Source organism: Sebastes fasciatus, chromosome 1 (genome assembly GCF_043250625.1).
Source record: "Sebastes fasciatus isolate fSebFas1 chromosome 1, fSebFas1.pri, whole genome shotgun sequence".
Lineage (NCBI taxonomy): Eukaryota > Metazoa > Chordata > Actinopteri > Perciformes > Sebastidae > Sebastes > Sebastes fasciatus.
This window is the reverse complement of record NC_133795.1, coordinates 26,324,338-26,342,602: the sequence shown is the minus strand read 5'-3', so window position 1 is coordinate 26,342,602 and position 18,265 is coordinate 26,324,338. Positions and strand designations below refer to the sequence as shown.

At 37.3% G+C, this 18,265-nt stretch overlaps 2 protein-coding genes across 3 annotated transcripts in view; one reads left to right on the top strand and one right to left on the bottom strand.

Annotated features, from left to right (window-relative positions):
* Positions 1-1,973: 1,973 nt before the first annotated feature.
* On the bottom strand, positions 1,974-8,186 carry rps10 (ribosomal protein S10). Of its 2 annotated transcripts, XM_074640318.1 has the most exons (6): positions 8,048-8,186; positions 7,426-7,575; positions 6,154-6,328; positions 3,648-3,725; positions 2,755-2,810; positions 1,974-2,059 (listed from the first exon to the last, which is right to left on the bottom strand). In XM_074640318.1, the coding sequence occupies exons 2-6, from the start codon at positions 7,573-7,575 to the stop codon at positions 2,018-2,020; spliced, it is 501 nt and encodes a 166-aa protein (XP_074496419.1). In that variant the 5' UTR covers positions 8,048-8,186; the 3' UTR covers positions 1,974-2,017. The 2 variants fall into 2 exon arrangements, 1 of the variants encoding a protein (XP_074496419.1); XR_012594597.1 differs by lacking the exon at positions 1,974-2,059 and having other exon boundaries at positions 2,755-3,135; positions 3,186-3,725.
* A 2,254-nt stretch (positions 8,187-10,440) lies between these two features.
* pacsin1b (protein kinase C and casein kinase substrate in neurons 1b) overlaps positions 10,441-18,265 on the top strand; it is a 35,510-nt gene continuing 27,685 nt past the window's right edge. The window contains exon 1 of the mRNA XM_074640110.1: positions 10,441-10,572. The gene's annotated coding sequence lies outside the window, so the exon portion shown is untranslated. The remainder of the gene's footprint in view (positions 10,573-18,265) is intronic.

Below are 18,265 nucleotides of genomic sequence, written 5' to 3'. Positions count from 1 at the left end.
TATTAGATTTGTTGAGTGTGCTGTTGGTGTGTACACTGTTCTCCCTCAGTGCAGCGCACAAAGCAAATGGAGGAGCTGCTCACAGCTGGAAAAGCTTTACATGTATTGTGGATGGTGGTGAAACAGCTCCAGAATCACAACAGAAAACAACAAAAACAAGTATTACATTTTTTGGAAAAACAGATTTGCCGTCTCTGTGAAGTTTAATTATCTCTTTAATTCTTAGGTTGCGGTTTGATTGATGTTTGATGGCACAAGTATCATTTCATGTTAATATAAAACAGTTTAGTATGTTTCTTTCTTTAATACTAACTGCAAAAACAATACTATCAGGATTAGTATACAGTATATGATGTATACAATTGGAAAATAGTGTATCACCTGCACACTCAAAAATTAAGCTTGCATACAGATTTCTGAGTGTACTTAATTTAGTCCTGTACAGTGCCAACTCAAAACCTGTTTAGAGTTAGGATGTGGTATGGAAATTAACACGAGTATGATTTCACATTAAACGAGAAAAATTGCCCGTGGCATTTCATGTGTGTAATGACACAAATGTATTGCCTCGAAGCAGAAGAGGTTCCTTGTACTTTAGAAGCAGACTTATTATACAATGCAATCCCGACACCAGTTTTCCCATTTCCTATTTAAATAATGTCAGTATAATATAACTTCACTTTGCACACAAGATAAAGATAAATATGGATTTAAAAAAAAAAAAAAATATGAATCATGCAAAATTATTCTAGTGAAGTCCCAGAATTTAAACATAGAGCTGGAAATGGAGCATAATAGGTCCCCTTTAAATACTCTGCACACCCACACATTTTTACATTTGCTGATTGATAAAACTTCTCTGTTGTGGTGAAGCTATGCTAGAAATGACATCAAGTCGCAAAATAAATAATGCTAAAAATGGTGTGTGTCCTGTGAAAACACCTGTGTGTTGCATACCAAGGGTGTGCAGGGTCTTCAAGTGGCCTCAATCTAACCTCACCAGACCCACCTCCGTCCCAGCTGCGTCATTTGGAGCCAAATAAGCCACCGGCCTTTTTCACAGAACACATATTGTGATGTCACAGAAAAAGCACAGGTGTAAATAATATGAATCCAGTTTCAGGGTCCTGGTAGTGTGCATACCGTCACAGCTTGTAACCACATGTACTTAGCCTCTACTTACCCACTTCATTAACGATCAAAGAATGACAACATCTCACGAGTCTCGCTGACTAACTTGATCCTGTTATTTGTTCTGTCGTACATATCTGGTGACGGTCATCTTGACTTGTGCTTCTAAATTTACACCTGCTGACTAACTTCACTCTGCTCAGCATAAAAGAAAAGATCTGAGAATGTTTGAAAAAAGCTGTTCACTTTTAAATCCATTCACCAACCATGGCCCACATTAACCTCAAGAGACCAGCATTTTCGAGGGGACTGTATGTGACAGAAGTGGTGTACATATCTGAGATGCAGCACTGTATGTCAAGTTGTTCTAGTCATAAATCTGTAATACACATGAGGCTGGGATTATCCTAGAGGTCACCGCAGGTCATTTTATACAGTGAGGCCAAATTTCAAAAAATGGTCTCACTACAATGAAATGGTTACTATGGGGATTAACATCACACATGAATACAGTTGGGCTCATTTGATCCAAAAGAATCTCAGCTTTACACTGATACCCAATTTATGTAATTCCAAGACTGTTTAGGGACCCCAGTATGCAGAAATATTCAAACATCCATTTTAGAATAAGCAGAAATAACACATTTATACTGCATACAAAAAATTGCATGTGATTATCATAAAGTGGGCATGTCTGTAAAGGGGAGACTCGTGGGTACCCAGAGAACCCATTTTCATTCACATATCTTGAGGTCAGAGGTCAAGGAACCCCTACAGCCTCTTAAAAACAGCAATGTCAGGTGTCATGGGGTTTTAATACAAACAATACTGAGATGGAAGAGTTGTATTTTGATTTTCTTTATTGTACAGAAAGATGAGGTGAAATTTACTGAGGCTGCTGTCCTCTGCCGCGTCCGAAGCCACCCCTCTGCAAAAAGAAAAACGTTTGTCAATATAGCATTCAACCCAAGTTCAACAGAAAACAAAAGTTTTATAACTGCACTAGTTTGATATATTTATCGTTATTGTTTGTTAGTGTAATATATATATATATATCTTGGTCAATTTTTTGTCATCACTATTATGTATGCATTATTTTCTGTATATTGATCTCGTGTTCTCTAACATTATGGAATTTTAACATTTAGGTGGAGGCTTCAAATAAGCCCAGTGGACTTTCTGCCTCTTCCTGCACTGTATAGTATTTGTTATTTTTGTTACGGTTGTGCATTCATAAATAGTTAAAAAAAATAAACTATACGAACATAACCTGATAAAGGTCTGGGTACTGAGTCAAAATATATATCTCTGACTGCAAGTGAAGAGGACAGTGTGCAGGAGGAGTCTTTTGCTCCGTCACTGCACCAAACAAAACTAAATTCAGCTTGCTGGCATTCCTTATTGAAGCGATTATAAAACCGCAGCCACAAACAAACAAGGTTTCAGGGAGGAATGTTGGGACATTCTTGTTGTACAATTGACATGGAAAACATTCCTCATTTGCCATAACAAGACAAAAATGACTCCGACCAAAAATATGCCCCCGTCTATAAATAATTCCCACAAAGGGAAATTTAAGAAAAATGATTCACAAGGTTTTACAAATATAGCAGCAGTACTTACGAACTGGAATTCTGTGGCAGCTCCGGCACCGGCCTCTGCTTTCTTGTCAGCACCAGCTGATGGAGAAATTATGGATTAACAAGCCAGTCAACATCTTCCATAATTTAAGTTTCAATAGCCACCAAAAACTTGTAAAATAAAAGGATATTATACACACATGGTTAAAGGTTATATTGATAACATTGTTATGTAGCCAAATAATAATTTAAAAAAAAGGTCAAATAAAAGTATGGCTTCTCCTCCAAAAAATGATTACTGTGAATGAATCATTTTAAAAAATGTTGACGGATCCAAAATTAATGTTTCGTTTATTTCTGTGGAAGATATTTGACCTTTGGTTCTCACTTCTAACAAGGCTTGTGAGCCAATAGTATAACGACGCTGGTATCAGGTGCTCTTTATTTTCATTTGTGAAGTGAATGCAAGGGAACGGAGGAGGGAGAATGCGACGTCTAGTGGCTGAATCAATGTTATCAGTTTGTACCCTTAAGTTTAATTTTGAGATCGTATTCTCCACTATATTAGAGGGGAGATACCCAGGGAAAATACTTTTCTGTTTCAGCCTATTGTTGTGAAACTTTGCTATCAAGTACTAATCAAACAAATTCAATTATTGTATTAATTCAGCATTTACATTGTTGAATTTGTACTTGTATTATGGCACATGTACTTGACAGTGGGTCACATCACTGAATTTTACTTTTTCCTTCTCACGAATAATTAATAACAAAGCACTCTCAATGCATAATACTGTCTTAAAAACGGTTCCAAGCCAAAGTCATGTTTTTACCTGCCTCTAAGACTTTATGCTGCTCATTAAAACTAGTAACAAAACACCACATGAAAACAACTCAGTTCATATGGGTGACTAATATTGTTAGAAGTATACTTACGGGGTGCAGCAGATCGCCTGTAATTATCTCTGTCAGCCTCGCCACGGTTAAGGCGGGCGGGACGCTCTCCTTCCATTCCTGCAGAAATAAAAACAAGCAAAACTCAGTTCAGGTCCACTGTGGTTACAGGTTATTTTGCTGCAGACAAAAGGATGTAAATCAGAGGAAAATCAGTATATGCTTTAATGTAAGAATTGTTCAGTTTTGATGCCAAGGAGTTTCACTAAATACAATTGTGCTATATTAGATAACAGTATATATAATAATTTGGTCCCAGGGACTCCGTCAAGAGCAGATTATTCATGACAAACATGAAGGCCCTTGTATGCTTAAGGGGGGGAAACAATCCCTGAATGTTCTGCTGTTTCAGACAATCACAGTCATCCTGCACTTAAACTCTGAAGCGAGGAACGAATGATGTGTGGTGGCAGATATATTATAAGCAGATAAGAAAATTAAAATGTTCCTATAATGTCATTTTAGCTGATAATTATGCTCCACACACATACGGCAGACAGCAGAGTCTACTCAAGTCCACGAGGACAATGCTCGTTATCCATACGTGCAACAAAGTCAGTAAGGGAGACAGTACGAGCAATTTATCAAACACCCTTTAAACAAGAACATTAACTTGCAGAAACACAATGTCTTTTACCTCTCTGCCCGCTGTCCCATCTAAATTGATACTCAGTATGTTTACACACACACACACACACACACACTAATACTAGTGATCGGCTATAAACGCGCTACAAAGGACCGCTAATTGTGCGCAACGGTTGAGCCTAATGAGTTATGTATCTGGAAATTTGTTGAACTGGTGTAGACTTTGACCATCCCTCTCTACCTTCACATCAGCAGCAGAGGGAGGATGACAGAGAGGATCAATGATGCCTCCGGGATTTCAGCATGTTTATTGTAAAAGGCTTGCATCCTTTCTACATCATAACCATTAACCAGTCCAGAGGTCTGCCATTAATTAGTCTACATATTTAGTTTTAGAAATAAACCAAGGATATTATTACAAGTTTACCATAAATATATGTATTCTTTATTCTAGGGACTGCTCTCCAAATATTGGTATTGTATTAGAAAAATAAACATATGAATGTAAAAAATGTTTAATTAACTTGTTTTTGCTTGTTTATATCAGTTATTGTATTTGTGTCTGTAATTCTTTTTATCACCCTGAAATTCTTTATTTAAAGAAAGCCCCCAGTAAGAGCACCAGGCTCTGAAGCAAATTTTCGTAGTGGTCAAACAGTGGAATTACAGCTTCCGTGTCCGTCACGTGATAGCATTGGACCCAAAAAGACTTTTCCCCATAGACTTACATTGAGAAAGAGATGTCCGTCAATCAGCGGATCGTTAGATTTACGTCACCACTTTTCTATCTTACACTTAGTGTCATTATATTTTATCATGGCCTTTCTTTCTTATTGATGTTATTCTATCTTATTGTCATTTTCATATTCATTCTTATATATTGCTTTAGTGCTGAGCTGACCCGTTCCTCTCATCCCATACATTTCACTGTATCGTTGACCCTGTTTTAACCTGCACATGACAAATAAACTGAAACTTGCTCAAACCGTCACTATATTCTGAGTACTACATGAGACAATCTCTGGAAAAAAAACTCCTTTTAGTTCTCCTAATAAAGATTACACCGTGCCCTAAAAAAAAAAAAAACTGTAGCCAAGGAGTTTGACAGTTTGATCAGAGTTCACAAGCTTCACGAGCTGTGACTGATTGATAGCTGAGTAAGAGACTGTTGCATGTTGGTTGTTTTTTCTTCAGCGCGGTGGAATCTAAGAGCACCAAGAGGAGGCAGAGCAACCTGATTTTTCACAGTATCTGTCTCATGTACTTCTGCCAGGATAGTTACAATTTAATAAAAATGAATTTTGTCATATTTGCTCAAACTTCCCAGCTGCAGCTTTAAGCATCAGTTGTTCTGAATAAGGTGTCAGACCCTAAAGTACCACATTTCAGTTTTAAAACCAAGATTCAGCACCGTAATTAACAACAAACATTATGATATGTACTGATAAGGGAGGATGATTATCTGGCTTGTGATTTCCCCTTAAGTCCCAACCCTTTCTACTAAATTAGCAGAAAATGTTACCCAGACTTGATTCGTGGCTGGATTTGCTTTTTCCAATTTTAAAAAGGATATAAAACAATGTAGTTACAGATCATCTCAGCGCTAAAACACAGCTGGAAACAACTATCAGAGTTGCTGAACTCGTAACACTGAGCCATGGCTGCAGCCTTTTGACTCCATGTTAATCCGTCTGGAATGCTTCCACTCGGCAGTTTTAAGTTAACAGCTAATGACTGATGGTTTGTGTTCGTCAGATAGCTTTGAAAAGCAACATCAGTAGTTATTATCACGAACCGTATCCTGTGACACTGACTTTTGAGAAATACAGTATATTCCAACAAAAAAAGAAAAGCAAGCAACATTCAACCAAACCCACATTACGTGTATCAGTGCGCTTACCCTTGGGCCTGGGCCTTGCGGTCTCAGGGCGAGTCTGGCGGCGCAGGGTTGCGGGCACAATCTCTGGGGGAAGGTGGAGGAAGTCTCTCAGGTACTGGATACCTTCGTTGGTGAGGTACCAGTAAAAATGACGCCAGGCAAATTGCTCCTTGACGTACCCACAGGACTTCAAGGACTGGAGGAAAAGCACAAATATTTAGTTTTCACAGTGAGTAGAGTATTACCAACTCATCTACTGTAAGCATGCTTCTACGTAAGTGTATCCTTTCAGGTAATGGTTCCTAAACTTTTCTGCCATGGTCCCCCTTTAGAAGCTTTTTTTTCTTTCTGATGCTCACCTACCTCCCTCAACATAAAACAGCTTCCAACAAAAAGCCCCATTGAGTTTGATTGAAATACCCTCATCTAGAATATTAATGTTTCTTTATAATCATGATTTTCATTAGGTTCTGTTGTGCATGTGAAAAATACAAGTTTAACTTTGCCCAAACTGCTAGTTTTAAAAACAAAAGGCTCCCCTGATACTGACTGACAGTTGCTTGATGAGCCTGACCCGTTTCTCTTCCATGTCAAAAATATTAGATTTGTATATGTTTTGCTTTCCTAATAAATCGTTCTAACCTGCTTCTTGCCAGCATCAAAACACACTAGCATTTGTATTGTTCTAAAATTAATCAGACTAGTTCCACACCACATTTTCCCCCCTATCCATGTGCATACCACCAGGAAAGTCTCAATGCCTCCCATTTATTAGCATACATGCGGGTCACGGGCATCCATCGGTTTATCCACACCCAAACAGCGCTTTAGGTCACTGAAAACTGAGCTTTTGTAAAACTTTTTAACAGTCTCTTCTGCACTATATTCACTTTTTTAATAGTCGTGTATCACAGCTGTTACCCTGCACTATATTCACTTTTAACAGTTTTCTTCATCTCCTTGTATTTTTATATCTGGTATATTTGTTTGTACTTCTTATTTTGCACTACTAACATGTTTTGCACTATGGAACTGTGATGCAGGAAACTTGAATTTCCCTAGGAATCAATAAAGTTACTATCTATCTACCCATCTATCTTTCTACCTATCTGTCTATCTAACTATCTATCTAATGATTTAATGTCAGTACTACTCAGATCTTTCTACACTTGTGTTCACCTGGGCTCTACAGGAAGCAGATACTGCTGATACATATATGGTTCAGGCTACATCCACATAAAACTGATGCACTTGTCAGAGTTCAACAACAATCATCCTCATCTAGTGTCTCACCTGCATCGCTTTCATCACATGAAGGTTGGGCACGTTCTTGTCAGCGAGCTCCGGATGCTTGGGCAGGTGGACATCTTTCTTAGCCACCATGACTCCCTCCTTGAAGAGGAGCTCATAGATAGCAATGCGATTCTTCTTGGGCATCAGCATCTGTGTTACAAAGACATCATTTAATATGCAGCAGTTTCACACAAGTACACGTTACAGCTCACACACTAGCTGATGGCATGCTAACTGACTAGCACGTTAGCCAACTTCACTATGAAATACTGATGTAAATACAGCAGCAGAAAGCCTCCAGATCAACGTGTTAGTAGATCAACATACTAGGTTTGTTTTTAAGTGTTCACATCACTAGTTACACACAGTTTTATACACATTAACATCAACTAAAGAGGCCCCGCGTTAACCGAGGAAACATGGCAGCCATTAGTGAAGATCAGAGTCGGCTTCACTTCCCCACTTCTAACTCTAATATCCTCCATTATAACGCGTTTAAAGCTGAAATACGGCTAAACATTCAGTTATGACATTAAGAACAGTCGAATATGATACAGTATGTATTTATAGAGCATGAGATGTTGAAGATATCTTTAGATTAGGACGCCTGGTCTGTCGTTACCTTTCCACTTGTTTAAGGGACCGGAGCCGGAAGGAACGACGGTTCGTTGCTGGGGAAGGTTTATCCTGTCGCCCCGGTGATGCTGGAGGATGTCTCGCCTCCTGCTGGTCCGGAGGGGAACAACAGTACTACAGTCATAGTGGACCAGAGACTACAGTTATTCAGCTAAACATAAAACAAACCTTTGTTAATTTTTTTTTTTTTAATAAAACCTAGTTTATGAAAATGTCTTCATGTCATGTCAATTTCTATCCAAGACTCTGGTGAATTTATTTAAAAAATAATAATAATTTCATCAAGATTCAAGATTCAAGATTCAAGCCCTTTATTGTCATTGCGTAGTACAACGAAATTAGATTGTGACAATCCCATAGGTGCTAATGAAAAGATAATACAAGAAAAAAAGAGATATATGCAATATAAATAAATATAAAAAAGATAAAAGATAATACAATATACAATATAAAAATACAATATGTATATTGATGAGATGACAGTTTTGCCAGATTACAGTTTTGCCAGATTTTTGCACAAATTATCCGTCAGATAATTATATAATTGTTGCACAGCATCATATAATTATTGCACAGAGTGATCAGCATATGTTATTGCACATATCCGTAACAGTAGATTCACAGCCATTATATTGCACAAAAGTGACACAGAAGTGACCAACGTGTTATTGCACATGTCCGTAACAGTAGATTTACATTGCACGTGTTCAACACAGACAGAGGAGAAAGGCAGGAGGAGGCAGTTGGGAAAAAGACATATAAGACAAATAAAAGCACATACAGTGTGAGTCTGTATTGCTAAAATCCTGTCTTTTTTATTAAAGTTAGCATACAGCTTTATTTCCAACATGTCTTATCTGTTTTTTTATCATTATTATTATTATTATTATTATTATTATTATTATTATTATTATTATTATTATTATATGCTGTATCTTATATAATTTTTGATATTTTATGCTGTATTATTTTTAATTCCCTGATTTTATTTGCCTCATTGCTGTCCTGAAATGTTTAAATCCTGGTTCAACCATGTGAAACACTTGAAAAGTGCTGTATAAATAAAGTTTATTATTATTATTTTTATTATTATTATTATTATTATTAGTAGTAGTAGTAGTAGAAGTAGTAGTATGTAGTTCTACATCATCATTGGTATCAAAACACTAGATACAATCTGAAATAGTTAGTGGTGAAATGTTTATTTATCATTCATTTATTCAAGCACTGCACATAAGTAAATAATAAATAATAAATAATACATCTGAGGTACATTTACTTTACTTAACATAAGTAAGGCTATTTCCATTCGATGCTACTTTATAATTCTACTCCAGTAGATATATATATATATATGATATATGAGGCAATTATTGCACTTTTTTACAATTATTGCACTTTTTACTCACCTACATTCATTTCACAGCTTTCATTATTAGTTACTTTACAGATTAAAATGTTACATACATATAAACATCTGATAAAATAACACAATTCACTCTTATAGATTACAAGTAATCAAAATCTGCTCTTCCTCCAAATGCTACCCTCACATTAATGTATCAGTAATATGGTAATAATCTAATAATATGATATATAATAATGTAAAACTCACAGGGCCTGCAAATGGAGTAGACCTACTTTTACTTTTGTTGTTATTGCTACTTTTATTTAGGTAAATGATCTGAATACTTCCTCCACCACTGGTAATAATTAATTAATTATACATTTTGTGTCAAAATTGATAACAAATAATTAAGTCATATTCCTCCAGTGTTTCATGATGAAAACAATTCACTTGCTCACAGTTTAGTCCTCAGTAATGATTTCCTCCTCCATCCCAATGAGCCCTAAAGCAGAGCTGTGTTTGTTTAAGCCTTTTTATGGCAGGTTGATGGATTTAATGATCGGAAATGAAAATATATTTTTTTAATTATTTCTTCTTCTTCTTCTTCATTCATTTCATTCATTCTTTATTTTTTTAGTCTATTATTTTTAATATCTTATTTTGTTTATTTTTTGTATATTTTTTCATTTCTTCTTCTTCTTCTTCTTTTCAATCCTTGTTGTTATCTGTTTTATTTGTTGATTTTATTATTTAATTTCATTAATTCTTTATTTTTCTTATTCTATTATTTTTCTTTTCTTTTTTTAATTAATTTTTTTATTATTTCTTCTTGTTCTTTCTTTTAATTCCTTGTTCTTATCTGTTTTATTTTTTCTTTTTTTTTTATCTTTTTGTTTATTTTTTTATTTCCTCTTCTTCTTCTGATATATTTTGTAGGCTATTTTCAGCATGTATTTCCTTCTATCGTTCCGTCATAAAAACGTTTTATTTTGAAAGATCTTCCCGGAAACTTCATAGTACATTATGGTTACCTTGACTACCCTTCCGCACCATCCCCCATCTGGCGGCTCCTCTCAGCGACCTACCGGCAGCCTCCTCTCATGAAGACAATGATTACATCTTAACAACACATTCAAAGAAGCTGGATTAAAAAAACCTATCAGGTATGTTATTCTGTTCATTTCATAACCACATATCCGTCATCAACAGCCAGCTGAGGTTTGTTGTGGATAAAGTAGCTTAATTTATAGTTCATATTGCTGCACCGTTACATCTGGTACCAGTGAGAACCAGTGATGCTCTTCATTAAAGTCCATAGCGTTACAATTTTACTGTTTGGAGAAGAAAAGTCATTGTTATAGCATCTCTGTTTGCATCATAAACACCTGCAGGTTTAGCTGAAGTGTGGTAACTTGAAGCACTGCCAGGCTGTAGCCTACCCATGCTTCATGACACTCATTTAAAATGAATCAGGATCTATGCATATACAGGTTTACAGTTTGACATAATAGAATGCATTTAACAGCATGTAGTAGTGGTTGTTGCTGTGCAGAGATGCAGTGAGAGACCCAGCAGCAGCAGCAGAGGGCAGGGAGGGATGTCAGAAGTAAAAAAAAGCTGGTCTCTGGAGAGAGAGAGCTTGTGCTTCCTCCAGATCAGCACATTTCTTTTGATTTATCATTTGGAGAGCAGCTGGTGCTAGATCAGATCAGGGCTGCTGTGAGGTGCTGATGACCTCCATGTGAGCACAGTCTCTGTCCACGGTTCTGAACTCTGGTTCCTGATGGATTGCTGCATACAGGACAGTACAACAGGCTGCTGGACACTGTGCATCTGTAATCTCTAGATGTTCACTTGAATACCAATCTATAAGCAAAAGTGTGATGTATGCATGAAACAGAAGTCAATTTATTCAAAAAACATTGTGTTCTTCCTCGTGTCTTAAAGGGCCACTCCACTGTTTTCACACATGAAGTTCAGTTTACTCTACTAATACGGCTCAGTCTGTGAAAACATTTGTCCGATGTTTATGTGGCTTTGGAGGAGCTTTCTGTTGAGTCTTAGAAAAATATCAGGGTTGTCTCAGCTTTAACTTGGAGACGAGTCGACACATGTATAACGGGAATGTGTCACAAATTGGAGATGTGGACTTTGAAAGGAATGGGCATTTGCCAAGTCTTACGAAAGATGCTATTGAGTTGCATTTTGGGATACAGTGTCCACTGCTTTGAAGACTTCCAACTTGGTGGAAGAGCTGCACTTAATTTAGGACTGTCCCGAATACTGATTTTTGGGCTTCGAAACCTCGGTGAGAAATATTCAAGGTATTCAAAGCTTCGGCGCATTTGGTGTATATAAACTGAGCAGTATTTGCAGCAGACTAAACTACGCCGTAGATTACTCTGCTGCAAACATACCGTAGATTCTATGGTATGTTTCAGCCTATCGTGTGCTGGACAGAAAGACTGTCAGCCGGATTACGTACATTTCATATCATTCCCACGAGTGCTGAAATAATCAATTACTTGACAGTGTAAATAATTGCTTAATCACTTAAAGCTGAAGTAGGCGAGATTGGAGCTATATCCTGACAGTAGTACATGAAACAGGTAATCTGAAAAAAATCATGTGCCTCTGTGTCCTCCGGTGCTCTTAACGGCATCTGCAAGAATTCACAGACCGGAGGAAAACAAGCTGTCAGAGCTGATCTGAGGTCTGCTGTCCAGCTACCGTCTATGAGAACCGGCTGTCAATCACTCGCAAACTCTGATCTAACGGTCAAACTAGGCAGCGCTGATCAATTATGAATCAATATTATGTTACGTTAATGCCTATTTCTCTCCTCAAATGTTTTCAGATCATCTTGTAGTGTACGGTTTAGCTGTAAAATAAGAAAGTTTGTGACGCGGCAGCCATTATGAAATCTGGTGAAGGAACGCCAAGTACCGGTCACATGACCGGAGCACAGCACACAACGCTCTCTCTCTGAAATGACCTGTGATTGGTCAAAGTCTTCTGTCACAGGCTAGATTTTTTAAAGCCTGAAAACAGAACCGTGAGGAGGTGCAGAAGTCTAGTTATCTCTCAGAACACTTGAATTACAATATACTGAAAGGTTATTATGGAATTTTTGCCCAATGATGCCAAAAATATGCCGCCTACTGAAGGTTTAAGTCATTTATCAAGCAGAAATGACAAGAAAACTGCTGGTTCCAGATTTGGAAAGATGAGGATTCAATGCTTTTTCTGTTTTGTAATTAACTAGTAAATTGTGTATACACTGTTAGCTGGACAAAACACTCAATTTGACAATTTGTGATTAAATTGTTATTCAGAAAAATTATGAAAATAATGGTTATTCCCACTCAGTGTTTTTCCTGTCAACAAGCTGAGTAGAAATCTTCTGTCTCCTAGTTTTTTATGAGGAAATTATCTCATCTCATTTCTGGTCATCAAACCCATCAACCTGCAACTACAGAGCCAAAACAAACACAGATATGCTTTAAGAGAGGATTGTTTGGCTACAGGGAATGAGAGAGTGAATCGTTTTTATGAACCTTTCATGAACTACACAAAGAATATAATGTCTTGTTTTTCTTATCAAGTAGAATTAATCGTATGAATCATGTATTGTACCTACAAATTCAGTGTTGAATTTCATGGAGCTATCACAGCTGAGGGTCATTTAGAGAGAGAGAGAGGCATGAGTGGATTTGTGTGTGTCACACATGTTAAAGTGGTTTTATTTGAGTGAGTGCCTAATTGGATTAACTCATGTGACAAATGAGGGTCACTCATTTGATTTGTGGTGCGTTGCTAGGAGCAACGACAGACGAGTCGTCATTTCTAATGTAATTAATTAGACTAAAACCTAAGTCTTTCTATTCTTTTTCTGTATAAATAACTATAGGTTTTACTATGTTATTCCCAGTGGGCATAGACGTCACTGTTTGCTTCCAATTTCCATTTGCTCTTACAAGCTCGGAACGTCACATCTGGTGCTCACGAGCCCCGGCTGACGTTAGTTGATTGAAAGCAATTAGACTTATTCTTTTCTATTAGTCCCTTTTGCCTTTGTAACCAAGAATACGGCTTCAGACATCCTAAGCCTTTCCATCTATGCCTGGGTTTTGGATCAATGCAATTAAAATTTTAATTGTATCTCAGTTCCTCTGAGAATTACCACAACCCAATAGGTTCAAAGTGTTTCAAAGTTACGTACTGCTCTCCTGAAATTATCTGAATGAGCAGATTTTGAGCAACTTTTCAAAGCTACTGTATCTAACATCTATGGACGAACACTCAAGTCGATAATTTACACCACTAAATGGAAAGGATCCTCTTAAATCTTCCTCCGTGTTCAGAGGGTGGATGGCGAGAGAGCAGGCTTTGGCCTGAACTGTAAGGTAATTGGAGCCTGAGATAGGATCCTCACAGGGGATCATGGGAGAAAGGCCGGCCGCATTTCCTTAAAGGCCGGGGGGTTTTGAAGGGCTGTCATTACATACCAGGGCACACTGTGGTGTGCAACTGCTGAACTGTGGAGTTGCAGAGCAACTTGAAATAACAGTTGCATAAGAAGAAATGTGCCCCGCCATGGCACAGAATAAATGTCATTCATTGTTTTGTGTTTTATGAAAGACGGCAGGCAGTGCTGTGATGGAAAATGAAAAGCCAGAATGAACCTGATTCTATGAATTAACAGACATTTTGCTGTATATGTGTATGATGCTATTGCATACAGTATATGATTTAAACATACTTTTATCTATACATAGATTGATAGATAGATCAACTTTATTTGTCACAAAGTAACAGAAATGTTCCTTTGACAGAGTGCAGCATCAAACAAACATTTGAAACACATTTAAAAACACACATACAGTGGCCTTTCCTGTGTCTTTATGGTATTTTATAACATTTTTGGATTTCAAATTTCTAGGACTGCAACTAACAATTATTTGTATTATTGATTAATCTGCTGATTATTTTCTTGATTAATCCATTAATTATTCTGTCTATAAAATATCAGAAAATTATTTAAATTAAATTTTTAAATACAATTTCCCAGAATGCAATTTGATGTCCTCACAATCTCTATTTACTATATAGTGCCCTACATTTACCTTTACCATTTTATTTGAGTCCAAATTCTGAGTGTGAAATGTATGCACCATATAGTATATATATATATATATAGGAAAGTATAGCATCCATGGCATGTACACTACTTTCTCGCACAGTGAGTTGCATTTTATAGTTGCAAAATCTACTGTTGTGTGACTCTGAACCTAAGAAAATAATGATGGTCGCTAAGTATCTGAAATCTCAGTTTATTGATCACTGAAGAGTAAACCGCTGAGTATCAGGGAGTAGTGAATGGGTGAACAAAGGATTGATTTTGGACACAGCTTAAGCAAATCATCAAATATTCCAGGCATTTTTCCTTAAAAAAAAAACGTATTGATCCGATGAGTTTACATTGTAGTTAATGGAAAGCCCGGTGCATATCTAACGCCGACAGCTGTGACAAAGCGTCTGTATTTGATGCCGTGGGAATGAGAATGGGCTGAATACACACATAGCATTTATAGTCCCAAAAAAGTTCCCAGTTTTTTCACCCAATGCTGATTTCGCAAATCAGTCATAAAAGCCAAATCTACTATTTTTAACTCCATGGGAACTGTGTTATGTATGAGGTGTTTTGGAGGCATCTTCCCAGACACTGATTATAAATTCCCCGTTGTGTCTATACTGTCTGACTCTGCTGCACGGTGCCTATAGGTGCTGAAATCAGCATAATCAAAGCAGCAAACTGCTTCACGCCAACACAGTCCAGCCATGCTGTTCTGTGATCCAGAAGTGCATCCTGGTCCCTGGCTGATGATACATTTATGAACACATAGACAGAATAGGTTAAGGTCAGTCCCAATATTTATACAGTATATTCACTTAAAAAAAACTTTGTACCTGAAAAGGATGGATGGATGGACAGAAAATGAATCTATTGATCGTTTGAAGTCATTTTTCAAGTAAAACATATAAACAATTATCTAGTTTCAGGTTCCTAATTGTGAGTATTTGCTAATTTTCATTTTTCAGGGGTCACAAGATACAAAGGCTGGGGTCAGTGTTGCATGGCTGTACGCCTGCTCAAACAACATTTTAGACTAGTTTCATGTAAGCCAGCCTTGTATGATTACTGGGGACCTTTTCATTGAGGAAGTGTCATGGGATAAGTTGTTGTGAATCTGCATCATGTGACGAGCATGCTTCCACTTTCCCGAGCGTAATAAATCACTTGTGTCTCCTCGGCTGTAGATGGTACATTACAAAAGCCATCTCACAGCTAAAGAGGAACAAGAAGAGGCTATTAGAGGTTGTTGGCTGCAGGTTTGCTTTGCTCCTCTGAGGCTCGAGCGTGTCAGATGTATAGTGTCAGTGAAGTGCTTTAGAGCCAAAGGGGGAGGAAGGAAGAGGGCTAGGTGTTGCCATGGCGACTGGGTTTGTTAAAGATGGCGTTGGTGTGGTGTGCGTGCAGCAGTGGGAGCGACTGAGGTAGGGCTGCAGCTAACCATTATTTTCATTGTCGATTAATATGCAGAATGTTCTCTTGATTAATAGATTATTAATATAGCCATTTGGTCTCTGACATGTCAGATCATATTGAAACATGCCAGTTACAATTTTATAAAGCACAATGGCCTTTAATAATGGAGGTTGTTTGTAAATAGTTTTTTCTTAAATTTGTTTTTTATCGTGAATTGACCTATCCATTAATAATTTCATCTCAACAAATTTCCTGCATATGAATAATACACACATAGCATTTTTCTGGACGGGTATCTGTTTAGGTTAGAAGTTTTCAAAGTTCTAAAAAAGTTCCCAGTTTTTACCTAAAGCTGATCCAGCAAATCAGTCAGGAAGGCAAAGAAGCAGCAAATGATTTGCATTTTTGCTTGAAAAATTACTTCAATCAATTATAAAACTTGTGAAAACAATCTCACACCAAGGCACATATATTATTAACTGTTGTGGAGCTTTCAATCCCAACACATGATCTTCATCAGAAGATGGAGTTTGCCCAGTTTTAAAGAAATTGTAGATGTTCCAATTTACATCTTTCATGAACACCTCTTTTCCCCTCTTGTTGATGGAATAAGACTTTAGTTTCAAATGTATTCATGACAAGGGGAAACTCCGTCTGCTGATGAAGATCCTGTTATATGATCAAAAGCTCCAGAACAGCTAAAAATGGAAATTAAATTATTCTGTCAATATCTGTTTCCAAGGCCAAGAGTGAATTCTCAAACTTAACTTGAGGCTCTTGATTGATCGATTAATCGTTTTCTCTATACAATGTCAGAAAATAGGGAAAATTGTCTATTTTAACTACTATTTAAATTTTCCCGAGCCCAAATGAACATTTTCAGATACTTTGCTTTCACTGACAGTTGCTCCAAATATATTCTATTTACTATCATATATGACAGAACAGCAGAAAATAATCACATCTGAGAAGCTTGAAACAGAGAATATTTGGCATTTTTGTGTCATTTGTGCTAAACTAATCAATTAATTGACTAATCGTTTCAGCACGTTTTTTTTCAGTTTGTGTGTATTTGTGTGTGTGTGTGTGTGTGTTTGCTACTACAGTAGGTGTTGCTTTCTTATTCAACAAAGAAACAGCAACCCTTATACCTGGATAAGCAGTTTTCACTTTGCTGCCTAACAGCCGCCTCCATACTGACTGCATCACTGATGGTGTTTCCTCGCAGTGGATCTAACAGCCAGAGGACTTCTCATTCATGACAACAACAACAGAGGCTTTGTGTGTGTGTGTGTGTGTGTGTGTGTGTAGCTCTCATAGCTTTTAGCAGCTGCACTGTCTTTGAATGAGTCGCTTCCATTTTCCTGCCCACTATCAGCTTCAGTGTGTGCAGACTTTGACTCCAGCAGCTGAATCAGGGGCTCCAATAAACTCCCTCCACACTGACTCTCTGCACTAGTGGGCAGGGGAAAAAATAAAAGGTTATTGATTACAAAGAAACTGGGATGGAGAGCACAGAGGTCCTCCCATTTGCTCTGGAGTATTGATTGAATTCTTTTAACCCTGGAGTGTGAGAAATTGGCTCTACACTGAATATTAAATGGTGCTCCACGACCTTACTGTACACGCGAAGACAAATTTTGCAGGCATGTTTTTTGTCTCTTTAATCTACAGGAGACGACCAGTAGGCCTCAGTCTGTGTCTGGGTTTAACTCCCTCACTCTACAGTTTATTGTAAATGTGAAGTGAAACTAAAATGACATCAGTAGGTTTATGTTTCCAAGGTCAAGAGGGAACTTTCAGTCTCAGTCTTTAAGCCAATGGAAAAGTGTTCCTTTAAACATCTGTAATTCCAATGTTTAAAATCATTACATTTTTCTTTTGATTTGAATTAATTGAATTCCCTTACCTCCACCGAGTTTAATTGATTTTCATTGAATTTATTGAAATCAATATAATATTTGTGGGATGTCATATGATGTGACTGGAGCTCTGCAGCTTGAGCAGCTAGTGTTAGGTATCAAACCTCTCTAACAAACTGTGTTTAACACTCAGTCAGATTGTGAAACATGTTTTTAGGCCTCCGTGCCGGCATTATATTTTTTGGTTTGTTCGTCCGTCCGTCCGTCAGTCCGTACATCCGTCCAGTCCGTTCTCCTGAACGCGATATCTCAGGATCGCCTTGAGCAAATTTTTTAAATTTGGCACAAACGTCAACTTGGACTCAAGGATGAACTGATAAGAATTTGTTGGTCAAAGGTCAAAGTTCACTGTGACCTCACAAATTACATTTTTTGCCATAGCTC

What these genes read in the sequence shown, in the direction of transcription:
- rps10 (XM_074640318.1), bottom strand. Translation starts at nt 7,575, where the DNA reads ATGCTGATGCCCAAGAAGAATCGCATTGCTATCTATGAGCTCCTCTTC. An exon ending in CGCAAGGCCCAGGCCCAAGG is followed by an intron (nt 3,726 to 6,153) that starts GTAAGCGCACTG and finishes TTATTTCTGCAG; the next exon opens with GAATGGAAGGAGAGCGTCCC. An exon ending in CAGGCGATCTGCTGCACCCC is followed by an intron (nt 2,811 to 3,647) that starts GTAAGTATACTT and finishes TTTCTCCATCAG; the next exon opens with CTGGTGCTGACAAGAAAGCA.